We start from the raw sequence: 27440 nt of genomic DNA on the forward strand, positions 1-27440 counted from the left end.
GACCGGAAGTGGGCCCGCGCTGTAGTGTGGGCCGGCGGCGGGATGTCGGGCGGCGCGGCACGGCGGTACTTGGCGGCGGCGCTGGGTCGGTGCCGTGCCCGTGGGCTGCCGCTGTGGGAACCGCTGTGGGAGCCGCTCCCGACCCGCGTGCCGCGAGCTCTGAGCGGGGGGAGCGTCGCGGCCCTCTCGCTGCTGCCGCGGAGGCACCTGTCGTCGCGGTGAGGCCTGTGAGGGGCGGGCGTGACGGCGGGGTTGGGGTGGGTCGGAGGTTATTGGGGCATGTGAGGTGCTTTTGGTGTGCATGGGGGGGTCTGGGAGTGTTCAGGTGGGTCTGGGGGTGTTCGAGTGGTTGAGGAGTTGTTGGGGCGGGTGGAGGGGTGTCGATGTGGTTGAATTTTGGGGATTTTTGTGGTTGGATTTGTGAGGGGGTGTTGGTGGGTCAGGTTTTTTTGGTGCGTTTGAGGAGTGTTGGGGGTGAATGAGGGGGTATTAAGGTGGGTGACGGGGTATTGGAAGGGGTTTTGGGTTGCATCAGATGTTTTTGGGATGCGTGGGGTTGTTTGGGTTGTGCTTGGGTTTAAGGGAGGGGCATTCAGGTGAGTCAGGGACCCCAGGGGCAGGTGGAGGATGTTGGAGTGCTTGGAGAGGGATTACTGGGAGACTGGGGGTGACTGGAAGAGGGAGGGAGGTCTGAGGAGGGGGGGCACTGGGGCAGAGGGCGTAGGTGCTCATGGGAACGTGTGAGGTACAGGGAGGGGGCTCTGGTGCTATGCATAGTGCTCCCAGCTCTGGGCACGTTGCCCAGCATGGCCCATGTGCTGCCCTGCACAGCCAGCAAAACCTCTGTCCGCTCCTAGGAACCGTCTGGAGGGCAAAGTGCTGGAGACAGTGGGAGTGTTTGAGGCACCAAAGCAGCATGGCAAATACGAGACGGGTCAGGTGAGCTGTCCTGGGGAGCAGAGCGTGGGAAAGAGCTTCTGCTCATCAGAAGGCTGTGGCATAGCAGTGGAAGGCCAGAAGTGTCACAGTTTGGTGTTTCTTGTGTCTGCTGCGTTGGCAGTTTGTCAGTCATCTGACAGTAGCAAGTTGATAAGAATCTGCAACATGCCACGTCTGTTCATACGGTGGTATTTGCTCTCCAGTTTTAATTTGTTTTCTCCCTTTAGCAGCAAAAGGGAGAACTGCTGAATCTGAGGAATAGCTAACCTTCTCATTTCTGCACATACGACTCTCACATATTTCTGTGTTTCTGAGCAGTCTTCCATCCCTCTCTCCTTTCTGCACTTCTTTTGATCCACTACTTTATTACTGGTTCAACCATTTGTTTTATGGGATAGAGGCAAGGCAAACTTGTACTCGTTTCACATTATGTTCCCTCTGTGTTTCTGCTGTAGTGATTGTCCTGTATGCCATGTAACAAATTCTACTTTAGTTAACAGATATTTTTTTCTTTTGATACTTTCCAAAAGAGGCCTCGTGGGTTTGTGCTTTCTGTTGTATCTAAGAGTGAAGTTTGCTGTGTATTCAAATGCAACTGTTTGTTCCTTTCAGCTATTTCTTCACAGTGTGTTTGGCTATCGAGGAATAGTTCTGTTTCCCTGGCAAGCTAGGCTCTACGATCGAGATGTTGCTTCTCCTGTCACAGAAAAGTAAGAATTCTTTCTAGTTTATGCAGTTATATTGACACTTATTAGCAAGTTTTGTGCTTGAAGCAATGAAGTTTTTTAAGGAGAACATTAGTATGGTTCTGTTTTATGTGAGGGTAAACTGGAATAGATGTGCTCAAACAAGATACTGCAGTAATTTTCTGTTAATTAGAGGCAGGATGATGGAAGGACGAAGGAAGAGAGCGTGTGTGTGTGTGTGAGTGAGAAATTGGAAATGGAATTGAATGACTGTGAAATGTATTTTAAGAAGTTATTGTTATGAATGTGCTCGATCCTGGTGACAGCAGTTTGCTGCCATCCTGAAGTGAGCTCCTTCCCCTTGTGAGCAGCAGGTGAAGCAGGGGTTGGTGAGCACACACTGGAGCTCAGTGTTCTGCTTTTCTATTTAGGAGCGAGAATGTAGCAGGCCATGGTTCCAAAGAGGTCAAGGGCAAAACACATACTTACTATCAGGTGCTAATAGATGCTCGGGACTGTCCACACATTGTAAGTAACCAATATCATCCTGGTATTGAAATTAAGGTATCTTCTCCAGTGTGAATGCTTTCCAATGGCTATAAATCTATGTAGTTACTGTTCATCGAGTCATAACTGCCCTGAAGAAAGTATCCTGGAATGTCGTGTGCTGGTTTTCTGGATTGTTTTTCCCCTTTCTAACCTTATTTCCTCATCCTTTTGGTGTTTCTATTTTGTTACGTGTAGGCAATTGTGAGTTGCAGCACTGAGAATGTTTTTGAATTGAGGGAAGAATTAGTCTAGAAATATTAGGAGGTGAATCGGTCAAATGAAACAATTGTAAAGCACTTCAGAAAGAACAACAGTGAACTGAAATGTCACTGGAAACTGGCCCCCAAAAATCTGCACTGAAAGACACAAACCTTCCTTTTCTCAGTCCCAGAGGTCGCAGACAGAAGCGGTGACGTTCCTGGCAAATCACGATGACAGCAGAGCCCTCTATGCCATACCAGGTTAGTGAAATGCACTTCTGGCTGCTGTGGAGATGTGATTACTCATGGAATGAGCTCAAGAAAAGTCACACAGAGCCAGCTGCTGCCACTGCAGCAGCACTGCATGTAGGACATTGCTGTAGTAGAACTGCTTGTGGTGTGGGGCCCTGTTAGAAACCACAGAGTGACTAAAATACGTGGAGCCCTTTTGCATAGGTAGAAGTTTGTCAGACTGTGATAAAGGCATGGCTGCTCAGCTGCTGACACATAGATGCCATATGCATGCTCTGTTGCATACAGGCCGTTCTTTATTCATTCATGCTTTACTCCCAGGACCACTAGCTCTCTTTTTGTCCTATGTGTTTCCTGTCCAAACGCCTTTTGTGGCTGTACAGTCACTTTGCAGCCCCTATCTGGAATTCACCCTGTGGAGAAATCTCACAGCCAAGGTTATTGGTAGCCAATTTCCTCCCATCGTGCTTGCAATTATAGTTTTGGCACTGGTTTCTGCTGCCAAATCCTTTTCTTCTTGCAAGTGTAATCTGTTTCACTGTCAGGGGACTTGTGAGCAGCTCTGCTGGAGATGTTCCATGGCTTTGGGGGTTTCTTTTTCAGGTTTAGACTATGTAAGCCATGAAGATATCCTTCCCTACAGCTCCACTGATCAAGTGCCCATCCAGCATGAGCTCTTTGAGAGATTTCTCATGTATGACCAAACAAAAGGTAATTTTTGGCCTCATGGTGCTGTACCATATCTAAAATCCATCCATCATCTTGGACACAGTATAAAACTTATGGTCTGCTGTGGATTTTTGTTACGCTAAACCTTCTTTTAAGTTATTTTTGTGACTGTGTTGTTACAGTATACTTAAGTGCTCCTTCCCTGCTTGCAGTTCCACCTTTTGTAGCACGGGATACACTTTGTGCATGGCAGGAAAAGAACCACCCCTGGTTAGAGCTCTCTGATGTGCACCGGGAAACCACAGAGAACATTCGAGTCACAGTCATCCCTTTCTATATGGGCATGAGGGTAGGTCTGTGTTACATCTTGCTGTTCTGTGATCTGTTTAACTGGTATGTTTTAGGGTGTTTTTTTTTTTGTTCTAAGGCCTGTTTACTGACTGAAAGTATTTTTTGCTTACTGGAGAAATCACTTTTTGAACCCATTTGCAATTTCATTGTCCAGCTTATGTATGAGCATGAAACTGCTTTGTCATAACTCCGTGGGGAATAAGTCCTGTGCTTGGATTTCTCTTGTTATTTGTTGGGTAGGAAATACCCTGGACTTTCCTGCTAAACACTGACAGGAAGATATTTAGGAATGCTTATAAATTTGTCCTTTACTGTACCAGATATGTGTGTAATATTACTCCAGCAGACATCTTTGGTGCCACGAGCCTGTTATCCTGCCCAGCAGTGAGGTGCTGTGGGTGTTGACCTCTGAATCCTATCTCAAATGGAGGTTAGAACCCTCTGGATTTAATACGCAACCATTCACTCTTCATAGTGTAGCATCTTGACGTGGACCATTCGAGACAATAAGGCTGTAATGGGCTTCTAAGTGGGAGAGCCAGGAATTACAGCAGCAGTTTGGTTTCTGAGTCTGGAGGAGTACAGCTGTGCTGTGATGGGTGAATGTTCTGGTTTGAAATTGCAGCTTCCATGGGGTCCAGCTGACTTTTGCCTTAACCTTGTCAGAAAAACAGGTGCCTGAAGGCAAGGAAATGGGTGTTTGTGGATCTGTGAAGGGTGTGTAATTAACAAGGAGATCCACTCTCCTCTGTAGTCATGAGATCTGCAAATCTCCCACCTCATGACTGTGTTTAGAGCAGAGCCAGTGCCAGGCAGCAACTGCTGGACTGCTTTGGAGAGCAGCTGTCTGTGCTCACGTGAGTTGTCTGCATCACGCTGGCATGGAGAGAGAACTCCTGTGCTTGTGCTGTGCTGACAGCCGAAGAGGTTTTGGCACTGAGCATTGAAGGGCAGCTGCTAAAGTCTTTTGTTTCTCTTGACAGGAAGCCCAGAATTCCCATGTCTACTGGGTAAGTGCCTTTTGTTTTGCGGAGCAGCTAAAGGGAAGGAGTTTATTTGCTGTGGCATCATTGCTGTGTGATAAACTCTGAGGGAGACGTAGCCCTTGCCTGGCAGCTGTTTCCCAGTACTGGCTATGGGTTATCAATTATTTGCAGCTGATTCTGGTTCTTGATGACAGTTTTTCTTCTGTCCAGTGGCGTTACTGTATTCGCTTGGAGAACCTTGACAGTGAAGTGGTACAGCTCCGAGAAAGGCACTGGAGGATATTCAGCTTATCTGGCACCCTGGAAACAGTCCGAGGCCGTGGTGTTGTTGGAAGGGTAGGTATTGTGCAGCTGGATTGATTTGCCAGTGAATTGCTTAGTGGGCAATAGAAGTAGAATAGAAAACAGGAATGGAAGGAAAAAAACCCCGAAACAGAAGCTTTTTATGTGATGCTTGTATACGTGAACTGGAACTTCACAAAGAATGTTCCTAAATTACTGACACTGGGAAAACTGGACGAATACATGAGTCTGGTGTTACTCTCTGGGTGTTTTGTTTTCCATGGAGTTGGGAGAGATGCCGAGGCGTTAAGAAACAGAAAAAAGGAACTGGTGCCAAATAACATTTCTGAAGGTTGTGTATGCATCCCTGGTTTTCTTCTTGGTGTGTAAATTTCCTGTTGACACCTGTCTGTGGAGGAATCATAAGATGCTTTGCTGATGCAGAGTGGTCTCTTGTTTTCTCAGGAGCCGGTGTTATCCAAAGAACAGCCAGCATTTCAGTACAGCAGTCACGTCTCCCTGCAGGCATCCAGTGGTCACATGTGGTAAGAAACACTTATTACTGCAGTAGTGGTTTAGATGTAGGATCCCACAGCGCTCGACTGGGACGCAGTTTGCAGTCTGAAGTTGTGGCTTGAAGTGAACTGGATGGGATTTGGTAGTTAGAGTGGGTCTTTGTGTAAGCTTCTTCATAGTGGTAATCCCAGTTAGGGGTAAGAAGATCTGCTGATTTCCTGCACTAAGAAGGCTCTAGGCTAATTATCCTCCTTCTCTGATCTTTGCTGAACTGGATTTGAAAAGACATGAAGCAGTACTGCTTTACTCAGTTTCCCTTTCAGTCCTTGGCACGAGGCTCCGTGCTGGCATTCTCTGGGCAGCAGAGGTGCTGTGTGGTGGTGCTCCCTCTTTGGGGGGGGCTGCTCTTTCACTAGGCTTGGATTCTGCTCTTGCAGTGCACTTTTGTGTTCACACACAATTGGCACATGGGGTTACTCTCAGTTTAGGCCAGCTAAGACCTTCAGTTTAACTGGCATCCAGGTTCTCTCTTCTGTAAGGGCAGGTGGGGAAGCGCTCAGCCCGAGTTATTCTGCTCTATTGCATGGTTAAAGCAGTTTCCTTTTGTTTTGCATTTCAACTAGGTTAGCACATCTAGTGTTGTCTCTGGACAATAAATGTGCAGCCACCTCTTGCCTGCTGTGTGACAGGTCTCTGGCTTGTGCTTTTTGAGTAAATCTGTTTCAGATGTTAAGCTGTTTTGAAAATGCCTTTGAGTTGGGAAAAGCTCAAGAGCAGCTCTTTACCTATAGGCTATACCCTAGTTTGACATTATGCAATTTAATTGCCTGAATGTATGCCCTGAGGAATAAAAACAGTCGTAGTGTTGTTTATTTTCCCCTCTTTCGTGCATCCTGAAAAGAAGGCAAAGGTTCTGAAGTTCAGGGCAGTGAGAATAACAGGGCCGTGGCAAATTCTTTTTGTGTTCAAGAACAGGTAGATTCAGTTCCTCCACACCCTTTCTGAAGGGCAAAGTAGACAAAATTTGCAATTGCTTCTGTAATGGGATTTCATATTAACACAGACAACTACTGGAGCTTCTGCCAAGAAATGCAAATCTGAGTTTACTTGCAATCATTTTGTAAAAATAGTTCGGATGGTTCCATCTCCTCTGGGGTGGGTGTGAGATAAACACTGCTGCAGATGCTTGGAGTGCATTTACCTCCAGGAGGCTCCAATCATGACATCTTTATTCAGGAAATGTGTATTAGAGATGTGATGTAAGCTGCCCAGGAGTCTTCCAATAAATGAGTCATCCTGGCAAACAGATGCTGAACCAGCCCCAGTCCCTCAGCAGGATATGGAAGAGATGTTCCTTAGCGCCTAGTGATGATTCCTAGCTGTGTCTCTCCCTGGCCTCAGCGAGATCTCTACCATTATTTTGCAGGGGTACTTTTCGATTTGAGAGGCCTGATGGCTCCCACTTTGATGTCCGAATCCCACCCTTTTCTCTGGAAAGCAACAAAGATGAGAAGACCCCCCCCTCCGGCCTGCACTGGTAGAGCAGATTGAGTGCTGAGACCCACAGAGAACTGTGTGTGTTGTAGATCTTTACCTCCCCCCCTCATGCTGCAGCCAGGAGAATGGAGCTTTTAAACATTTTAAACATTTCACTTTTAACCATTGTCTAACGAGGAGGCTCTTTTTTCAACTTTAGTACTGGCTGTCTCAGGCTGCTTGTAAACATAAGCTGTGCTACAATTAACCCTTCCCTTTGTGGCACCTGCTGGGGTTGGACCTGGGCAATGTAGATCTGTGTGGCTGCAGAAGACTGGCCCCCTCAGCAGGCCTGGCCCCTTTCCAATGTGTTGTGAATTCTCTGCAATGTGAGGTTTCTCTAATAAACTGGCCTTTCCAGTTGCAACCAGTCTTCCTTTATAAACTAAGGCCTAGAAGTTGCCTCCAGCTTGCCCTGGCTTCTTGCTCCTCTTCACCCTTGTGCAAAGCAGTCAGCCCAAACTTCTTGCTGCTTCAGAAGGCAGCGAGGAGGATGTCTTAGGGAGAAGAAATGAACTGCTGTACTTCTTGACGAGGCGCAGCCTTCTTGCAATGCTGCTGCTTTCTGGGCTTTAGCCAGTGTGTGGCAGAGCAGCCTTGTAAGCTATGCTCCTTGCTTTGCAGCTTGCCTGAGCTATGAGCTGGGGAGGTGATGCAAAGCCTGTTTTGTTGGAGAAGAGAGTATAGAGAGGGAAAGGTGTGTTGGCAGGTAGTGCTGAGCAGGCAGACACGGTGCCTTTTGAGCATGCAGCACTGGGCTGCATGATGCAATAGTCCAGGGGAGCTGAAAGGCACATGAACAGCAGCCCCCCGTGTCCCGAGGGCTTACCTACCTCTAGCAATACATGATGTAGTTTTGTGTTTTCTTGGCAGTTTTTGCTCTGAGAGGAATACTTTTACCCAGAAAGCAGTCACCCGCAATGAGGTAGTGCTTGGCTTTTGCTCCTGCTTGCTCATTTCAGTATGGTGTGATTGTTATTATTATTGTTATTATATTTTTTTTAGTAGTCTGCACAGGGGGCCCTGCCAAAGTGCAGGCACAGGTTGGTGAAATACCTGTAAGCTTACAGTGCGAGGGTTTGTGGGAATTTTGCTTTTACCTGTGCAGGGCCTGGTCTACAGTGCACATCAGGTGTTAATATTCTTCACTAGCCTGAACTGCTGTCACCAGCTCCAAGGATTGCAGAGATCAGATATCGGCCTCTTCTGCTGCCCCTGGATGTCCTAGGCCTGGCCCTGGGTGACTTGTGGGGGCAGAAGTTGCCTTGTGATAGAAAACCTAGGTGGAAAAAGTTTCAAACCGTGTTCCTTCCCCTGGTTTTGCATAAATGGCAAGGGATAAATAACATATGGGCCTGTTTTTTGCTGCTCCAGAAGTATCCCAGTTACCTCATGTCCTCTTCCCTCCATGTTTGGCTCTATCTGGCAGTGCCACGTGGTCAGACAGTAGGAGAGACTGTGTGCTGCCCAGCAGCTAATGAACACCCATATAGGGAGAATTAATTACTAATGCTTAAACGGTGTTTATTTGTCACTGGTCTCTTAATTTTGTGACTTCTTTCCTGTCAGGTAGGACGTGATCTACATTGCTTTTAGTTACAAGATTTGGACTGCTTGTTTTAGGAGTAGGTAAGGATTGGTAAAGAGCAGCTCTCAGTTGACCCTCCCTCATGCACCACTGTTGTGCTGCTTTCTTTGCAGGAGAAAAGAAGGGAATAACATGGTGCTGGGGGGGGGGTTCCTGGCTCTGTTTTCTTTTTTCCTCCTTTGCAGTTGTTCAGTGGAGAACAGAGAAGCAGCCGCTCTGCTTCTCTTGAGTTACTGACTTCATCTTTCCTGGCAATTGCAACACTATTGTAAATATTTAACCTTACCAGCTCACCTGCTTGCGTTCTGAGGGTGGTGTGGGCCTAATGCTTCCAATAGCAAGGGCAGTTGTGCTTCTGACAGATGGTGTGGGCCTGGGGGTACGACAGAACCTTGCTGCGCCAGTCAGCGTGCAGTGCTGCCACAGCACACAGGGCTGGGATGGGGAGCACGGAACGCTGCTGCCTGATCTGTGTGTGGAGCAGGACAGGACCAGCCCCAGGCCTGGCTTTGGGGCTCTTCCTCAGTCCCCCTTCCCACACCCAGCGGCTCTCCTGAAAGGGGCTTTTCTCTCCTCTGTAAATATCTGTATAAAGAACTCCTCAATAAAGCGCTGAAGGAACGGCTGGGCGTCCTGCCTGTCATTTCCCCCGCGTGCAGCCCCATAAATACTCCGCCATGCTGCACGGCCATCATGCCGCCGCCCCGGCGCCATCTTGAATGCGATCTGCGCTTTGCCGCCTACTCCGCTCCCTCACGTCGCCGGAAGTGACGCAAAACGCATGACCGGAAGTGGTGGTGGCGGCGTGGAGGCAGCATGGTGGCGAGCGGCGCGCACCGGGCCGGGCCCCTGAAGCAGCAGAATAAGGCGCACAAGGGCGGGAAGCACCGCGGGACGGCACAGCGCCGAGCTGGGGGTGAGGCGGGGCGATCCGTGGGGCTCCCCACCGCGTTCCCTTTAGCCTTATCGCCGCCTGACCGCTCTCTCTCCACAGGCCGAGTCTCCGTCAAGGCGCTGCCGCACCGTCGGCGCCGAGATCTGAACAGGGTGGATCGACGGCACCAGGCGCTGCAGCTCCGCAAACAGCGCAAGGAGGCGGTGAGGGCTCGGGGGTTTTGGGCCCGGCGTGAGGAACGGCTGGTGGGATGGGGTGTGGGGGTAGCTTTGTTGGACCGGGCTGCTTTGCGTCTAGGAGCTCGCTAAGCAAGCGTTATAGGACCAGGCTGTGGAGCTGCAGTCTCGATCAGGGGTGTGAGATAGGAGCTGGATCTGGGATGGTTTTCACGCCATGGATCTTTGCCCATAGGTGCTAGCAGAAAAGCGGAGCTTGGGCAGCAGGGATGGGCCCCCACATCTCGTGGTCGTGGTGCCGCTGCACGCCAGGGCTGCAGCGCACGATGCCCTCCGCCTGCTGCAGAGCCAAGATTCGGTCGTTGTCCACTTGGATGAGGGAAAAGCCGGCAGCTTTGCCATCCTTTGTCCCCGGCTCAAGCAGCGCTGGCGGTTTGTGACAGCGCAGGCAGGTGAGGAAGTTCGTGTGGGTCTCAGTTCTGTACTCCCAGCAGCCCCAGTAATTGAGGTGTCTTGTATTCAGGGGATCTGCATGCTGTCATGGACCTAGCGAAAGTTGCTGACTCCCTCCTTTTTGTCTTGGATCCTGTGGACGGCTGGGACAGCACAGGGGAGCACTGTCTTTCTTGCCTTTTTGCCCAGGGGCTGCCTAGTTATGGTGAGATGAAAATTCAGAGCTTCTACTGGGGTACAGGGCGAGTGGGGTGACTGAGGGGGGGGCTTACTGTTGCAATAAGAAGAAGCTCTGTATAAGTAATCACAAGCCTTCTGGCTGTTCTGTTTCTGAGAGCAGGTCAGGTAAATGCTGTCTTACTGTCTTACTCTCCTGGTAGGGCAATGCTGGAGCTCTGGGTTTAAGTCTCAGATGTATGGTGGTTATTAGTATTGCAATGGCTCTCCAGTTGTGCAGAGCAAAAGGAGTGAGTTGGTTTCTTGCTGAGTTAAATTCCCAGACCCTTATTTCCATAGTCAATTTAGTCTTAAAATCTTTTATCTGAAGACAGAAAATCTTTTTTTTTTTTTTTTTTAATGGGTGAAACCACCTTTGAAACTTGTGTTGTCAGATGGTTTTTTGGTTATTTGAGCTGCAGGCATTGAAGTTAGCATTAATGCTTTGTGAAAGGGGTATAAGGAGGTTTGTGCTCTGATGGGGAACTCTGTTCTACGTCCTTTGTAGTTCTTGCTGTCCCAGGGGGCACTGATGTGCCACCAAAGAAGCGGATAGATGCCAAGAAGAAACTCACCAAAGCTGTTGAGAAGTGGTTTCCAGAGGTCAAGCTCTTTCCCCTAAACACAGAGCAGGAGTCCTCAGTGCTGCTGAGGCACCTTGCTACCCAGAAGCAGCGGCATCTCGCTTTTCGGGACAGGCGGGCTCACCTGCTCGCCTATGCTGCTGAGTTTGTGCCCAGTCAGGAGTGTGACCAGACTGGGACCTTGAAGGTGTCTGGTTTTGTCCGAGGACGGACCCTCAATGTGAACAGCTTGGTGCATATTGTGGGGCATGGAGACTTCCAGATGAGCCAGGTGGATGCCCCCCCTGACCCCCTCTCTTTGAATCCCAGAGCGGTTAAAGGACAGAAGAAGAGTCAGGACATGGATATGCAGGTTTGTGGGAGATCATGGCTTTGCTGTGCCCGTTAAAACAGTGTTTCTAAACTTTCATTCAGAAAGTACGTTTGGTTATGGGTGGTAAAGGGGGGGGGGAAAAAGGGAGTTTTATCAGAAGAGGCAATAGGTTCGTGTTCTGCCAGTGAGCTGTGGCTCCCTTACAACATAACTGACGTTGACACTGGAGGGAGTTTGTGCTGTTTCTTGGATATTTTCTGGTAGCAAGGGCTGTGGGAGGAGTTGTCCTTGGCTTTAAACTGGTTATTAGTTTCAGATGGATCGCTTTACAGCTGCGGACTCTGCTTTTGCTCTTCAGGAAGACCCTGCAAATGGTACTGATGAGATGGAAGAAGATGTTAAAATCCTGATGAAGGCAGATACAAGCAAACAGGAGTCTTTACAGTCGGAAGTGGTTCCTGATCCTATGGAAGGGGAGCAGACGTGGCCAACTGAAGAAGAACTGCAAGATGCAGAGGGTGAATAGCAGCAGTATTTCTGTACCTCTTCCTTGTCCCTGTTAGAAAGGCTGTCAGAAGCCACCTGCTGGTGGGATAGCTGAAGGTGGATGTGGAGAAACAAGGGATTTTTTGTGACTTCTGTTCCTGGTTACCCTCACCTGACAGCAGGGCTGGCTGGTTTGCCTGACAACAGGGTTACATTTTAGCTGCCTTTTCTAGGCTTTGACAAATTCTGTTCTGGGAAATAGTGATTCTGGGCTCTAGAGGTGGGCTTGGTTCTTCTGGTGTAAATGCTGCTGAGCAAAAGATTTGTTCCTGTATTAACCATTGGTGGAATTCCCACAGCATCTCAGAAGGAGAACAAAAGGGTGGTGAAGGTCCCCAAAGGTACATCCAAGTACCAGGCAGCGTGGATTGTTGATGATGGAGAAGAAGGCAGTGAGGAGGAAGAAGAAGATGATGAAGAAGAAGATGATTTTGGTGATGATATGATGGAAGAGGCAGTTTCCCAGGTAACTCCTAAGAGCTGATACTGCAGTTGATCTTCTGGACACTGTTGTATAGCCTAGCTTGGTCCTGTCCTCGTAGCTTTCCCTATGTAGGAATACAACACTGAGATAAGACTTGCTTGGATTTCCACTGTTAAGCCTTTCACATCTATCCTGCTACTTCTGCTCTGCTAGATACCAAAATGGGGGACTGTGTTGTAGCTATGAATCACACTGCAAATACATATGGGATTTGCTGCAGAGACATAACAGAGTGCCTGTACTCCTGTGTGTCAGGAGGGAGGAAGCAGTGGGGAGGAAGAAGAGCTTGCAGAGGAGGAATGTGAGACCGTGACCATGTCTGAGTGCATGCGGGATGACCAGTATGATGAGAAGGCAGAGGAAGATGAACAGATGCTGGAGAAATACAAACAGGAGAGAATGGATGAGATGTTTCCAGATGAGGTGGACACACCACGTGATGTGCCTGCCAGAGTCCGGTAAGAAACTACATGCGGTGATGGGAGAGGAGCTGGAAGGGGTTCTTCTCTCTGCTTTGTTGAGGTAGGGCAGGAAGCCTGTGATGTCCTAGCTGTGATGTCTGAACCTGGCTGAAGGACTCTTCTGAAGATGAACCCTTAGGCTCTGAGGCTTCCAGGGGAGATACTGGCTGAGGCATTGTGCCACTCCGTGGGGCAGAAAGAACATGTCCTGAGCTGGGAGAGAGAGGAGCAAGGCGGAGTCCTAGCGTTAGTCCTTGTGCGTTTGTGAATCAGTTTGTCTTTCCTGTTGTCTGTCCTTAAGGTTCCAGAAGTACCGGGGGCTCAAGAGCTTCAGGACTTCTCCATGGGACCCTAAAGAGAATCTCCCAAGGGACTATGCAAGGATTTACCAGTTCCAAGACTTCTCCCGAACCAGAAAGCACCTCTTCCGCCAAATAGAGAAAGAGGAGACTGAAGGAGCTTCGGTAACTCCACTGGATGCTGTTCTTGGTTCCCTGTCCTGACACTTTTTTTCCTACGGCAAGAAGTATTCACAACTGATGCTGTGTTGGCAGGTTGGCTGGTATGTTACACTGCATGTCTGCAACGTCCCCGTGTCAGTGATGGAGAGCTTCAAAGAAGGGAAGCCACTAGTCCTGTTCTCGCTGCTTCCCCATGAACAGAAGGTGACTAAGTTGGGCTCTGTTGATTCCTTGTGTGTGTGCAGCTCTTCATGTGATTCCCCTGATGGGTTGGAGAGGTTTTGGCTGCAGAAGGTTTGGGCTAAGATTTCCATGCACTGCTTGCACTTTGAAACCAGATCTTCCTGTGGTCAGAGCAGCCTGAAGCTTCCAGAGGTTTTCAGACTGGAGCATCTGGCTGGTTTGCACTGATGACCAGCAGTCATTTGGGAAACCGCAGTGAAGGGAATTTGTCCCTGTTGCAATGTTTGCTTTCTGCTCTTGATGTTATTTGCCAGCCCTGCTGTCAGCATCTCACAGCAGTGTCCATCCTGCAGATGTCTGTGTTGAATTTCCTGGTGCGGCGGCATCCAAGCAACAGTGATCCAGTGAGGGCAAAGGAGGAGCTGATCTTCCACTGCGGGTTCAGGCGCTTCCGAGCTTCCCCTTTGTTCTCCCAGCACACGTCAGGTTTGTGAGGGGACTGGTGGGAAGAGAACAGGTATGGCAGGAAGTGGGGCCAGGGTTTCCAGGGCAGGAAGCCTGTGATGTCTTAGCCACAATGTCTGAACCTGGCTGAAGGATTCTTCTGAAGACACGCACCAGGGCACTGAGGCTTCCAGGAGAGGCACTAAACAGTGGGGAGCAGGAGGGCTTGGGCAGCATGGTGTTCTGGTTCTGGCAAGGCAATGGCAAGTTCCATGCAGCAAGCTGGCAGCTCAGATGATCATGTTCATTCCCAGACACTCTGTGCCAGCAGGGAAGTGCTGCGTGTAGCCTGCTATCTTTCAACACAGAGCCCCTTTGCTAGGAAAGGAGTTCAGTGGGGTTTCTCAGAGCTCTGAGGACTTTTGTTGGACTGAACTTGGTCACTGCTGTTCTATCCTAGCTGATAAGCACAAGCTGGAGCGTTTCCTGCGCCCGGATTCTGCCCTGGTGGTGACTGTTTACGCTCCCATCACTTTCCCACCTGTCTCAGTGCTTGTTTTTAAACAGAGAAGTAACGGTAAGTCGGATTAGTGCTGAGAGTGTGTTAAGAAATATACGTTAGCAGGCTTTTCTTATACTTTAACCAAGAGTGCATCTATTCGTACAGTGTGACTTGAAAAAAAGAGAAATACATGCTGTCTGAGAAAATTAACTGCTTTCCTTCTCTGTTACCACCGGCACCTTTCTTCCTGCTGGGGGGCTGCTCTGGGCCTTGACCCATGTGGTGAAGGGGGTTGTGGTGAGGGAGGTGGTAATAGAGTTGCATTTGGTCGCGCTACCCTGGTGTGTTAATTAATCTGTCTTGCAGGAATGCACGACCTCATTGCCACGGGTTCTCTGCTGGCTGTGGACCCGGACAGAATCATCATCAAGCGGCTCGTGCTCAGTGGTCATCCTTTCAAGATCTTCACCAAGGCGGCTGTGGTGCGGTACATGTTCTTTAACAGAGGTATGGCCTGTGTATGCAGTGGGAAGAGGGGATGTGGAAGCAGAACAACTGTGCCTTGTGTTTCTGTGGCAAAGCCTGTTGCTTATGTGCCATTTGTCTTTTGCTCTCTAGAGGACGTGATGTGGTTTAAACCAGTGGAGCTAAGGACAAAATGGGGTCGTAGAGGGCATATAAAAGAGCCATTAGGTAGGTTTGGTTCTGTGTTTGTCTCTTATGATGAACAGGACGTGGTTTTCCTGGGCAGGAGTGACAGCTAATGGCCTCTTCTGCTCTCTGCCTAGGGACCCATGGTCACATGAAGTGCCACTTTGATGGACAGCTGAAGTCCCAGGACACCGTGCTGCTGAACCTCTACAAGCGTGTTTATCCTAAATGGACTTATGACCCCTATGTCCCAGAGCCTGTGCCGTGGGTGAGGAGTGAGAGTGCACTGCCAGGGCAAGAGGTGGAAATGGAATAAGCCTCCAGGCACAGTGCTAATGCAGTTTGTGCCTCTCCGGCTGCTTTCTCAGCCTAAGCACACCGATGTCCTGGACATACCAGTGCCCAGGGTTTGTACTGAGGCAGCTGTCTCAACAGCTGGTGCTTAGGATAGACTGTAGTTATTTATTTTAATGGAAATGTTTTTCAAAAAATATTTCAGTCTCTAAGTCTTGGCGCTGGCGGCCAGCTGTAGAGGCCAAATGGGAATCTGTGAGCACTCTGCTGTTCTGTGAGCCCTATGGCTTGCTGGGACTTATGTCTTCTTGCTCTGCCACAGCAGTGGGTGAGAGGATTTTGCAGTATCAGACAGGAGTTTGTTGGAGGTTGCTGATGACAGAGAAAGGTGAAACAGCAGTGGCTGGGTGCAGTCTGCTTCAAGGTCTGTTCCAGAGCAGGATGGCTGGGAAGCAGCAGTGCTTTGCTTTCAGGCTCCCTGAAGTCACCTTTTGCTTTGTAACCAAGTGATTCTGGGCTGCAGAGAGCACTTCCATCTTTCCTTACCCCTTCACAGAAGCTTTCAAACCTCTGGCTTTGTTCATCTGGTTTTTAGTATCGTACAAATTCAAAGCCAGGTTCCTGCCACTGGATACGCTGCTCTGTTCTCAGTCTCCATCCCCAGGGAGGTCTGTGAGCCAGGTCAGGGAGCTCAGGTCCACGTTTCCTCCACACAGCACGATGCAAACATTCTCCACCTCCCGGGGGACTGCCTGGAACTGCTCTGAGAGCACGGCTGCAACTCCCACACCCGCTGTTGGCTCAATCAGCAGCTTCATCCTTTCCCACACCAGCCGTGTGGCTCGCTGTTGGGACAGAACAGCAGCTGTCATCCCAGCAGCAAGTACGTGCTCCTCTAGGGCTATGGGGGGCACTGCATGTGCATCTGGCTCTGCAGCACTTTGGGGAGGGAGAGCAGAGTTTCCACCAGCTCTTTCCAGCTGGAAAGAGTGTTGGTGTTTGCACAGCTGCTGTGGTGCGTAGGGTTTGCCCTGAGAGAGTGCAGGGATGAGAACAGAGGAGCAGAGCTTGGATGGAGCCAGCTGCCTGCTGGCAGCTACTGGGAGGGGAGGCAGAGAGTGCTTACCTTGATTTCTTCCTCTGAGACGGTCAGAACATCGTCGACCAAATCCCTAATGATGGGCCATGTGTTTTCTCCAATACTGGTTTTAACTGCATCAGCAATGGTGACTGGGTTGTGGCGGTTGGGGGTCAGTTCCCCTCTCAGCTTGGACTGGTAGCAGTCATCTGCATTGCGGGGTTCAGCAGCAAACACTTTCACATCTGGTCTCAACGCCTGCAGAGAGCAGGAGAGTCCCTGTGCTGTGTTGCTGTGCTTGCAGGGGGCTGTGGTGCACTACCCCCAGGCAAGCCGGATTTCTGTTCTTAGAGACAAGCTGCCCTGACAAAGGTGGGATACAACCATCATCTCTAAGCTGTGCTGTTACTTACCTTGATGGCCACTGCTATTCCTGCAATCATTCCTCCGCCCCCAACAGGAACCACCAGTGCATTCACCTCTGGTGCCTGCATAGAAAAGAAACGTGAGCATTTCTATAGCAGCTCTGTACCCTCGTGCTCCATCCCCTCACCTGCTCCAGCACTTCCAGGGCAATAGTTCCCTGCCCTGCAATCACGGCTGGCTCCTGGTTGGGGTGCACCATGACTCCTCCTGTCTCTTGGACCACGCGTGCAGCTGTCTCTGCTCTGGACTAAAGGCAAAGCACAGCAGTTGGCCCAGCAGGACGGGAAACCGTGTCCTCAGTTGCTTCCCCCCTAACTCCTTCCTTACCTTATCACTGGGCTCACACGGCACCAGCGTGGCCCCATAGGCACGGATGGCAGCTTGCTTACAGTGCGGGGCTGTGCGGGGCACCACGATGTAGGCAGGAATGCCTGTTGGGACAGTTGCGGGAGGGAATTTGCATGCTGCAAAAGGGGAATGGAGCTGGGCCGTGTCCGGAGAAGGGAGAGCCCTCCTGCTGCTCCGCAGGGCTGGGGCTGTTAGTGGAGCGGAGCTGAGGTGTGCTGCTGTCTGCCGCACAGGGATACGCCGCCTATCACGCTCTGCGCGTTGACCTTTTCCCCCACGCGTTACCTTCATCCCGGGCCGCACGGGCGAGCGCCTGCCCGTGGTTCCCGCTGCTGTGTGTCACTACGGCGCGGGGCCGCTCCCGCCCTGCCTTCTCCGCCTCCTCCACGAGGATCCTGACCGCGTTCAGCGCCCCGCGGATCTGCAACGAGACGCGCTGCTGGGATCCGATCCGCTCCCCTCCCCCGGCGCCCCGGCACGGCACCGTCCCGTCACACCTTAAAGGAGCCGGTGCGCTGGAAAAGCTCGCACTTGAAGAGCAGCTTGCGGCCGGCCAACCGCTGCAGGGACCCGCAAGTCAGCACGGGCGTGCGCCGCACGCGGCCCCGCAGCCGCTCCATCGCCGACTCCACGTCGGCCGCCCGCACCGAACCCATGGCCGCGCCGCTCTCGATCGCGCTGTGCGCATGCGCGCGGTCAGTCACCGGGCTCCGCGCGAGGAACTTTGGCCCCGCGCGGCCGCCGTCCCCTCCCCGGCACGAAACAAGATGGCGGAGGGGCTGGAGCGCGTCCGCGTCTCGGCCGCAGAGCTGCGGGACATGGTAGCCGCGCAGGCCCGCGCCGGGGCGGCAGGAGGAGCAGGTGAGGCGGGCAGAGGGAGGAGGAGGCGGCGGGGAGCTGCTGTTCGGCCTTTTTGTCTCGCCTCGCCTCGGCCGTGCCTGCTCTGTGGGTGTGTGCTGGGCCCGGGGCCGCCGTTGTTGCTGCGGTGAGGGAAAGCGGGGGTTCAACAACGGCGGCGCGGGGGGAGCGGGCACGGAGTGGGCACTGAGGGCGAAACGTATTGTGCCCGGGCTGTGCTGTGTCGGGGCTGTGCGCTGCGTTCTGTGTGGCGTTTTGTGACGATGTGGTTATGGGGAGAGGGAGGAAGATGCTGTGGGTTGTAAGCACGGAGGGGGGAATGCCGCCCTGAGAGCAGAGCGGTGGGGCTGTGCCTGGGGTTGGGGGGTCCTGCTGTGCTGAGTTTCTCCAGGAGCCCCTGGCTGTGCTCTTCTTTGTGGCACAGAGCAGATCGGGGCCAGGCGCTGTGCTTTGTCCGTCTGTTAACTCGGTGGTTCTTCGGGGCAAAACCTGCTGTGGGTTGTTTTGTAAGCGAGTCGGGTTCAGGATTTGGTCAGCTTTGTCAGGCTGCTTCATTTCCTGCGCTCGCTCATTGATTTCCTGTGAGCCTCAACGGAGTGTTTCACGTGCGTTCTCCTGAAGCAGCTTTTAGGGTGTTTTTAATACTTTGCCTTCAGATAATGTTTTTCCTTGAATATTTGTTGTGAGCTTTTCTCATCCTTATGTGCTTTGTGATGGGAATAACTCTCTTTCACTTTGGATATGGGGAACAATTTCTTCTCAGAAAGAGCAGTGATGTATTGACACAGGTGGTGAAGTCACCACCCTGGAGGTGTTCCAGAGCCGTGGAGTTGTGGCTCTTGGGGATGTGGTTTCTTCAGTGGGTGTGGTGGGAGCGGGCTGATGGTTGGATTTGATGATGTCAGAGATATTCTCCAGCCTTAACATTCCCATATTTTTCTCTATTTTTTTCCTAGAAAACATGAAAGAGGTGAAGGAGCCACGGCATCGCAAGGACAACAGGCGCCCAGATCTGGAGATTTACAAGCCTGGCCTCTCCCGATTGAGGAGCAAACTTGTGCCACCAAAGCACGAGGCCTCTGAGGAGAGGAGCGGAGCTGAGGAAGGCAAGGGGGAGAATGGCCCTTCAGGAGGAGGGCCCTTCAGGAGAAGGGCCTCCAGTCATGGAGAACTTCAGCATGGTGACAGCCACAACCAGAATGGTCCTTCACTGGGAAACGACGAGGCAGAGGTTAAAGGTGATCTTCAGAGCCAGGAGAACTCGTGCACTCCGCGTGCTGTGGATGAGTGTTGTGCCAAGACCACGAGGAGAATCAAGAAGCCGGACCAGCAGATCTATCAGCCAGGAAAGCGCCTGCATTTGGTTGCTAAAGAAGTCGCCCTACGGTTGGCTACTGAGGAAATGACCTCTAAAGTGGAACAGCTGAGAGTTGAAGGTGGTGAAGAGGCCGAGAAAGGTTCTGCAGAAGATAACAACAGGAAAACCAAGTCAAACAAAGAGGACAGAGAGGGAAATCAGGCAGGGGACGGAGCGAAATCCTCTAGGACGGATAAAGGAAGACGACTAGAGCGAAGTGACAGGGTGAGGAGGGCACACGATGAAGTGATGCAGGGGAAGCTGGGCGCTACCAAGCGGTATTCCCGCTCTGACAAGCGGCGGAGCCGATACCGCACGTGCAGCACGAGCTCAGCTGGAAGCAACAACAGTGTAGATGGAGCCCCGCTGGTGGATGGGATGGAGAGACGGCAGGAGCGTGCTAGAATACGTCCTAAGAAGCAGCTCTCTGCATCCTCCACTGACTCCTTGGATGATGACAGAATCGATGAGGCAGAAGCGTATGTCTCTAACAGGATTTCAGACAGGAAAAAGCGTTCAGAGCAGAGTCGAGCTTCTAGGAGTGAGAGTGAGTGGAGCAGCAACGGCAGGGAAGTCAAGGGACACTTCCGAGTCACTTTTGACAGCAAGACTATGAACAGGGATGTCGTTCTAGCGGACACAGATAAAAAAAAGCCCCTGAAGGCTTTTTCTGGTTGCAACGACTCGGAGACTCTGGAGGCGAGGAGCCAGAGCAGAGAGCCCCAGGGGAGGGGCCGTGGGATTCTGTTCCTGCCTGCCAACACAGACCTGTCTGCCTGCTCTGTGGGCTCCTCTGAACCCAGTCACCCTGGGCCCCGGCTGCTGCTGGGCGGTGCTGGCAGTAAGGGCTCCCGAAGCCGGGGCCGAGGTGGCACCGCTCGCAGGTTGTGGGACCCCAACAACCCGGACCAAAAACCTGCCCTGAAAAGCCAAACCCCACAGCTTCACTTCCTAGACACGGATGATGAAGTGAGTCCCACCTCCTGGGGGGAAGCCCGCCAGGCCCAGACGTCCTATTATAAGTTCCAAAACTCTGACAACCCCTACTATTACCCTCGGGCTGCTGGCCAAGCTCCTCAGTATCCTTACGGCGGGTACTCCCTGCAGTATCCAATGGGTCCAAGCAATGGTGTGTACCCAGGAGCCTTTTACCCCGGGTACCCTGGCCAGACAGGGCAGTACATGTGCGGCCCGCTCACCCCAGCACCTCTGAGTCCTGAGATGGAGCAGCAGATGCGGAACATGCAGCAGCAGGAGCTCAGCAAACTCCTCCGTGAGGCTGGGAACCAGGAGCAGCAGCTCAGCAATCTGCTTTCCAGAGACCGCATCAGCCCAGAGGGGCTGGAGAAGATGGCCCAGCTGAGGTTTGTGGCTGAGTCGTTTCAAGAGTAAATTCCTACCAGAGCTGTTGTCCGTGATGTTTTCTCACTGGGGATCTGGGGGATGGGGGACATTGATATCTGAGGGATTGGGGCTATAGTTCACTGTCTTATGATGTGCTGGGGGGTGTTAATCATGTGCCAGGGGTGTCTGGATATCAGAAAGAAACTGTGAGCTATTATCTCTTTAGCTTAGGCTGAGGGTTAAATTGTGGCTCCTCATGGTTGGGCCTGTGCTGAAGGCACATAGGGGAGCAGGACAAGCACCTGCTGCAGTTCTTGGGTTCTTCTTGCTGGAGCTGGGCTCTCTTGGCTCCAGGTCTCTCATGTGCTTTTGGTATTTGCTGGTGTACTTTTGCTTTATTACCAGTCTTTGATTGCTGATTTGCATTGATGGCTTCAGCACGGCAGCTCTCAACTTGTGCTTGCAAAGTGTTATGTGGATTCCTGGTGCTGTGTGGCAGTGACAGCACTTTCTAAGTGCCACTAGTTTTGTTGTTGACACTGTTCAGCCCTGTGACATATGGCAGTCCACTGGAGATGGCCTGGTGAGGGCAGCCTAGCAAGAGGAAAGTGACTCTGGCACTCTGGAGGGCAGTTAACATGACTGGAGCAAGTTTCTACTTGGTATCTACCACATTTACGTGTGGTCTTTGGGGCTTCTCTGGAGGTTTATTTCAGAGCTGACTGGCAGTAAATCTGGTAGCTGAGCTCTTTTCAGGGCTTGTTCTGCATTTGAGGGACTCGCAGTACAGACCCCAGAGAGGGGATATGTGTGCACTGGTAACAGCACTGGAGGTTTCAGGTTAGGATGAGAGAGGCTGTGCTGCCATGGCTGGTGAGGGCTGCCCTTCCCCGGAGCACAGGTTCAGTTGGTCCCTGCCCTGCAGCAGCGTGCATCCATTTCATCAAATTGTGTGTGGGAGTTCTGTTCCAGTGTCTGGGCTGAGCTCTTGTTAGTTGGTGAGGGGAACGTGGTTTGTTATTCCAGCATGCATTTTGGCTGCACAAAGTGATACGCAGGGCACTGTAATGGCAAGATCTCTTGCTCTTAGGTGCTTTTTGTGCTTATTCCTGGCCTTTAGTATCTAGGCTTTGTGGTTGGAAGCAGAAGAAGCCTGGCAGTGTATGCTGTTTTCTGTATTGCTTTCAGTAGGTAATTAGGTCTCGCTCTTCCCAGAGGCAGAGCTTTAGCAGAGCCTCTTTGCTCTTTGGTGAGTCCTAATCCTTTTTTACGCATGCAGAAAGAGAGATGGTCCTTTCAATTTGCTCTGCTGGAGCAGAAGGGGTGTTTGGTTACAAGAACTTCCATCTCTTTCGAGGGCATGTGTGGAAGCATCCATTTGCCATAGCATGTGAGCCAAGCCAACTGCTGACATCTCATGCCTGCAGGATGAGAAGCAGCAGGTGGTTCAGCACGTGCTCCCTGCCTGCTCTGCCAGGCTGCTGTGCCGACCACTGATCGTGTCTCACTCTAGGGTGGAGATGCTGCAGCTGTACGAGCGGTGCATTTTGATGGATATCGAGTTCTCTGATACCCAGAACGTGGACCAGCTGCTGTGGAAGAACGCCTTCTACCAAGTGATTGAGAAATTCCGGCAGCTCCTCAAGGATCCTCTGGGGGAAAATGCCCAAGAAATTCGGAACAAACTTCTCCAACTTCTAGATGAGGTAGGAGGAGAGAAAAACCCCCAGGCTTTGCTAAACTTTTGACTGGTTGGTGTTTAGAACAGGTTGGTATAGCTGGACAGCGAGCTAGCCTTTGTGGTCCTGCTTATTGCTACGTGTGCCTAAGGCCATGCTTAAGCAGAAGGAATGCACAGACAGATTACAATTTAGTGCAGCAAGTGTTGGTCCAGGTGGATATTTGTTATAATTTAAACCAGGCTTGCTTTGGCGTGTTCTGTTTTGATGAGAGATTGGTTTAAGCTAAAATGAGCTAAGCATCCTTAAATGGAAAGAAACAAGAACATTCACAGAGGTGTTTGTGCTATCTTTATCAAATTTGCTGAAAAGTCATGCTGTTAGGCACTCAGCTCAGTTTACTCATTGTAGAAGGGAGGCTGACAAATCCAGGAGGATGTGTTTTACAGAATTATGTTGGCAGGAAGGAACTACTGGAAGGCTTCTGTCCAACCTCTTGTTGGAGCAGGACTGTGGCTAACACAAAATCAGGTCAGCCTTGACTTTGTCTAGCTCAGCCCTAAAAAAAACTGAAGCTGGAGATCCTCTTGCCTTATTGCTTTCTGAAGAGAGCAGCACAAACCAGAGGGAGAAGGACCTTTCCTGCAGTAACTAAAGGACAGCGTTAAGATTTTCTGCTTGTCTTTGGAAAAATGAGAACGACTGAATACATGTGTTCTGCAGGGCACTTCCTTTTTTGATGGCTTACTCCAGAAGCTGCAGGTGTCATACCAGTTCAAGCTGGAGGACTACATGGATGGGATGGCCATCCGCTGCAAGCCTCTGCGGAAAATGGTAGGTTGGCTTTCTCCTGGAGTCTTCTCCTCCTGTTAGTGGTGTGCTGTGTGCTGGACTCAGCACTCGGCGTGCTGCCCTTGCCAAGAGGTGGGCAGCTGTAGTCTGAACAGACAGCAGAGTGTTTGCAGGGAATCTCAGCTGTTAGAGAACATGTTGAACTAACTCCAGTGTATGAACATTGCTCAGCTTCCTTTGCAAAGAAAGAACTTGTCTTTTTGTATCGTCTCTTTGACTAGGGCTAATCAGGAGAAGGCAGTGTCAGAGGTACCCCGGCTTGGCCTTAGATACTGAACAGCTCATACTTCTGTATATGGAATTCAGAATAATGAACGAGGAAGGCTAGCAGTTGGGCTCTCTCTGACTCATGACAGTGATTGCCCTGAGCTGTGAGTGCAGGTGTGAGAACAGTTGGAAGAGGACATTTTAGTCAAGCTCCATTCCCAGAGAGATGTGTGTGTTCTAACCAGTTTATCTTCCTCGCATTTCTCTTGGACTGAATGAACCACAGATTCTGAAACCTACTTCCTCTGAGCGAGAGCTAGGATGTTGTGTAAGGGAGTAGGTATTTGGGGGGTTGGGTTGCCTTTACTAATGCTGAACCAGTGCCACTGAGCCTTGTTTAATTCTGCAGCCTTTGTTTGTGACCTTCAGTTTCTCAGCGACCTCCTCTTAGCTCCTCACCATCCCCATGAACTCGCAGGGTGTTTAGGTGAGTTGGGATGTGCAGCTCCCAACTGAACAACTGAATGCTTTCTTTCAGGTGAAGTATGCACTGATCAGTGCCCAGAGGTGTATGATTTGTCAAGGGGACATTTGCAGATACAGAGAACAAGCAAACGATACGGCAAACTATGGAAAGGCACGCAGGTATTGTGTTCTTCACCCCAGGGCTGAGCAAAGCTGCTCTTCTATCTAGTTATGAGGGATGCATCTCATTTCATGCTTAAGCTTGCCTCTAACCAAAGGAGTCTTTTCATGCCTCCTTCTTGTACTGCAGTCCTGTGTAACTTAAAGGTAGAGTGTGAACTGCTTTTCTATCCAAAATCAACCCAGCAGATCCATCTTCCTCCAGCTGTGTGTTGTGGAAGTCGTCCTGTGCTGATCCTGCAGCAGGGAGTGTTCATGCCTCTGAGGCTGGCAAACTGATATATTTTCTGCTAGCTTCCCAGCTAGGAGAGATTCCCATATGTGCCCATATGTTCTGACTGCATCAGAAGTTATTGGCACCTGTTGCTTCCTATCACTCTTGTTTTGCCTGGCATACAGTCCTTCTTCCTGATCTTTTTTATTTTCCTGGAGCAAAGAGTGGTAGTGAGCAATTGAGCCCAGCATGGGGCCCTGAAACCCATGGAAGGTTGAAACAGGGTGGGGAAAGCTGCCTGTTTGTGAAGTGCACTGATATCTTACAGGGCTGGAAGGAGCACAGTGTGTTCATTTTGCATCTGAACAGTGTTGACAGATTTGTGTGGCATGAAATAAGCTGGATAATACAAGTGAGGGGATATAGGAGGGAGGAATGGGCTGCATCTTAATGGATGCCACTTCTTCTGAGATAATTAAATAATGAGCTGAGCAGCCAGGAAGATTTGATCCCAGCTGCCAAAAAGGCTAAAAAGGGGGAGGAGAAAAAAGTGTCTGCAAATAGCCTGTTTTCTGCCTGAGGCTGCACTGGAGACAACACTTAGTGGAGCTGGCTAAATGCTCATCTTCAGGCTGAGCCAAGAACATTTCTTTCTCCAGCTGTGTCTGCCTCTCCCTCTTGTCCTGTGCCCTGGCTCTGCCTCTCTGTGCTGGGTACAGACTTACTAGCTGTGCACACTCATGCAGGCAGAGGGCACTTGTGCAAAGGGCCTGTTCAGTGCTGGGCTGCCAGTGCTGCAGAGGGAACTCTGTGCCCTCCACGGTGAGGAAGGCAACCTGATGTCCTTTCAGTAACTTTTCCCCTGGTTCTTTCATTCCTCAGCTGGTACCTGAAGGCTCAACAAATTGCTCCCAAAAACGGCCGCCCGTACAACCAGCTGGCACTGCTGGCCATCTACACGGTAAGACGTTCATCATACAAAGATGTAGCAAGCACAGGAAGAGCCTCAGGGAAGGCTGTGGGATTCCATCTGGTGGAGGAAGACATTGTTTAAGGCAGCACTTCCAGATGTTTTGTTTTGTGTTTTTTTTTTTTTAATTAATAAAAAAAAACAGAGTTGATGGCAGGGTGTGTTCGGTGGATTCCAGCTGTTGGTTCCTGGCTGCTTTGCTAGATACACATTACTGCCCCAGGCTATCTGCGTTTTTGGGACTGCTCTGTGGGCTGATGAGAAAGCACTTGCATTGCAAGTGGGCTGCATTTAAGGTTTTGCATGAGATTTTTATACTTGACTGCTCTAAGTGACATCAACATGCAGCTTTAGTTTTGCTGGCTCCTCTAGCCATGCAGGAAAGCTTGTTTCAAGGAAGATTTGCAGCAGATAATGGGGGCATCAGCCTGGGGCATGGGGGCTGGTAAGGATTTCATTTACAATACTGAAAAGACTTTTTTGGAATACTAGTTCAGAACTGCATGGGTTAGAAATGCAGTTTCCTTGTGGCTGGGAATGACTTTTCTGACTCCGCAAGTGGGACTGAAGGCTGCCAAGTATCCTGCCCTGCTGTGGTGTTCTGTAAGGCCCTAAATGGCTGTGGGTCTCCATGGTATAAAGACTCAAGGAGTGATGTCTTACAGTGTTCCCTGTGGCAGGGCTGTGGGAGAACAGATGCTGAGAGGTGGCTGGAGTGGCAGACTGAGATAAGGAGGCATCTTTCACCACAGGCAGGAGTCTGGCAAAACTTCCTGTATTCCTGGATCTCTGTGGATTAATTTCCATATTCATGACAATGTTGAAAGGAGGTGTTTGTTTTTTTTTTTTCCAAACTGTCAGGAATTCAGAATTTATGCTGATGCCCTTTATTGCTATGTCTGCTGAGAGATTTTTGTGTGAGCTTCTGGCTTGCTGGCTTCTGTAGCTACCTCAGGGTTAGAGCAAGCAGGTCTGCAAGCTGTCATGTCAGCTGCCCTCCCTAACCCTGGTGAAATACTTGTGCTGGATGTTGTAGATACTCATGAATGTGGATGGAGAAGGGTCCAGCTTGTTTGTAGGACTGCTCTTACTCTGTGAATATCTGTCTCCCAGGCACTGTTGAGGGAGAAGGAAAGTGTATTGAACGACATGGGAAGTGAATGGCGTGGGGGCTTTGCCCTGAGTTTCCCAGAGTGAATGCCAGCTCTGAGTCTGGTTGTGTTTTTGCAGAGGAGAAAGCTGGATGCTGTCTACTACTACATGCGCAGTCTGGCAGCTAGTAACCCCATCCTCACAGCCAAGGAGAGCCTCATGAGTCTGTTTGAAGAGACAAAACGCAAGGTGAGTCTTGGAGCTGGGCTGTGGGATGCTGCAGCTGCCTGAGCTGACCCACAGCTGGAGAGCTGCAACCTGGGGAGAAGGTGGTTTTTGGTCTTGGAGTTTTACGAGTCTTACTTGTAAGCAATTCCATGTTGGAAGATGAAGAAAGCCTTCCAAATGATGGTATCTTTCTGCCTCTCCACAGTCTGATTTTGGGGTTGCTTAGGCAGCTGAATCTCTTAATTCTGTGTCACAAACTAAAACAGCTGAGCTCAGTAAGGGCTGGAGGTCGCTGTGGTTTGCAGCGTGGCCCTCAGCATGCAATTTGATCATTGCCTTATTCCATAGGTGTCCCACAGAGGTGGGAAGGAGAAGCTGCAATTTGTGCCTCAAATCAAAAATGCAGCGTGTTGACTGTTAAACACTGCTAGGAACTGGATGCAGCTTTACTTATCCCATTGAGCAATCAGTTAAAAAAAAAATATATATATAATAATAATCTCTCATCTGCACTCTCCTGTAGTGTCAGCAACCAAATTCTGGACTGTCAGTGAGTTACTGTGGTTTTTAAGCTGGGACAAGAGCCAGTTTCTCCGTGTAAATAAAATGATATATTTCTTGAACTTTTATCCCTGGGTGATCTAACCGTGTCCTATCTGCACAGGCAGAGCAGATGGAGCAGAAGAAGCACCAGGTGCTGGAGCTGAGCCCCAGCCATCGAGGGAAGGGCAAGAAGTCCACGTTGCGACAAGTTGGAGACGATGGCACGCGGCTGGAGATCTGGATCCATCCTTCCCACCCCCGCTCCTCTCAGGGCCACGAATCCGGCAGAGATTCTGAGCAGGACAATGGTCTTGGGAACCTCAGCCCCAGCGATGTGAGTAGTGCAGGAGGCGGCTGCTGGCTTTGGTGTCATGTGTTTGGA

General features: G+C 50.6%; 4 protein-coding genes and 2 non-coding genes across 10 annotated transcripts in view; 5 read left to right on the forward strand and 1 right to left on the reverse strand.

Moving 5' to 3' along the window:
• Positions 1–7: 7 nt before the first annotated feature.
• On the forward strand, positions 8–9175 carry POLDIP2 (DNA polymerase delta interacting protein 2). The gene is made up of 11 exons (XM_052689209.1): positions 8–218; positions 858–939; positions 1552–1649; positions 2057–2153; positions 2560–2635; positions 3230–3337; positions 3508–3644; positions 4630–4656; positions 4843–4968; positions 5380–5459; positions 6857–9175. Exons 1-11 carry the CDS (start codon positions 43–45, stop codon positions 6969–6971), a joined length of 1122 nt encoding a protein of 373 aa, XP_052545169.1. The 5' UTR covers positions 8–42; the 3' UTR covers positions 6972–9175.
• A 158-nt stretch (positions 9176–9333) lies between these two features.
• TSR1 (TSR1 ribosome maturation factor) lies at positions 9334–15416 on the forward strand. The gene is made up of 15 exons (XM_052689200.1): positions 9334–9470; positions 9549–9652; positions 9861–10077; positions 10149–10283; positions 10803–11230; positions 11550–11709; positions 12037–12203; positions 12477–12679; positions 12984–13146; positions 13237–13347; positions 13680–13812; positions 14231–14347; positions 14639–14779; positions 14891–14965; positions 15061–15416. Exons 1-15 carry the CDS (start codon positions 9371–9373, stop codon positions 15237–15239), a joined length of 2433 nt encoding a protein of 810 aa, XP_052545160.1. The 5' UTR covers positions 9334–9370; the 3' UTR covers positions 15240–15416.
• LOC128083762 (small nucleolar RNA SNORD91 family) lies at positions 12749–12841 on the forward strand. Its single transcript, XR_008208179.1, has one exon. It is a non-coding gene; the product is annotated as a small nucleolar RNA SNORD91 family (small nucleolar RNA).
• Positions 13876–13968, forward strand: LOC128083761 (small nucleolar RNA SNORD91 family). Its single transcript, XR_008208178.1, has one exon. It is a non-coding gene; the product is annotated as a small nucleolar RNA SNORD91 family (small nucleolar RNA).
• On the reverse strand, positions 15360–17749 carry SRR (serine racemase). Of its 3 annotated transcripts, none has more exons than XM_052689212.1 (7): positions 17567–17749; positions 17355–17490; positions 17049–17152; positions 16849–16968; positions 16709–16783; positions 16344–16553; positions 15360–16062 (listed from the first exon to the last, which is right to left on the reverse strand). In XM_052689212.1, exons 1-7 carry the CDS (start codon positions 17723–17725, stop codon positions 15865–15867), a joined length of 1002 nt encoding a protein of 333 aa, XP_052545172.1. In that variant the 5' UTR covers positions 17726–17749; the 3' UTR covers positions 15360–15864. The 3 variants fall into 3 exon arrangements, with proteins under 3 accessions (XP_052545172.1, XP_052545171.1, XP_052545170.1); XM_052689211.1 differs by having other exon boundaries at positions 16861–16968; positions 17049–17185; positions 17567–17743; XM_052689210.1 differs by having other exon boundaries at positions 17049–17185; positions 17567–17742.
• A 45-nt stretch (positions 17750–17794) lies between these two features.
• SMG6 (SMG6 nonsense mediated mRNA decay factor) overlaps positions 17795–27440 on the forward strand; it is a 90552-nt gene continuing 80906 nt past the window's right edge. For all 3 annotated transcript variants that reach the window (XM_052689197.1, XM_052689198.1, XM_052689199.1), the window contains exons 1-8: positions 17795–17930; positions 18884–20648; positions 22142–22334; positions 23031–23141; positions 23905–24011; positions 25108–25186; positions 26426–26536; positions 27180–27392. In XM_052689197.1, the coding sequence (XP_052545157.1) occupies positions 17837–17930; positions 18884–20648; positions 22142–22334; positions 23031–23141; positions 23905–24011; positions 25108–25186; positions 26426–26536; positions 27180–27392 (2673 nt within the window). In that variant the 5' untranslated portion in view covers positions 17795–17836. The remainder of the gene's footprint in view (positions 17931–18883; positions 20649–22141; positions 22335–23030; positions 23142–23904; positions 24012–25107; positions 25187–26425; positions 26537–27179; positions 27393–27440) is intronic.

The sequence above is a fragment of the Tympanuchus pallidicinctus genome, unplaced genomic scaffold, assembly GCF_026119805.1.
Source record: "Tympanuchus pallidicinctus isolate F22 unplaced genomic scaffold, pur_lepc_1.0 scaffold24, whole genome shotgun sequence".
Lineage (NCBI taxonomy): Eukaryota > Metazoa > Chordata > Aves > Galliformes > Phasianidae > Tympanuchus > Tympanuchus pallidicinctus.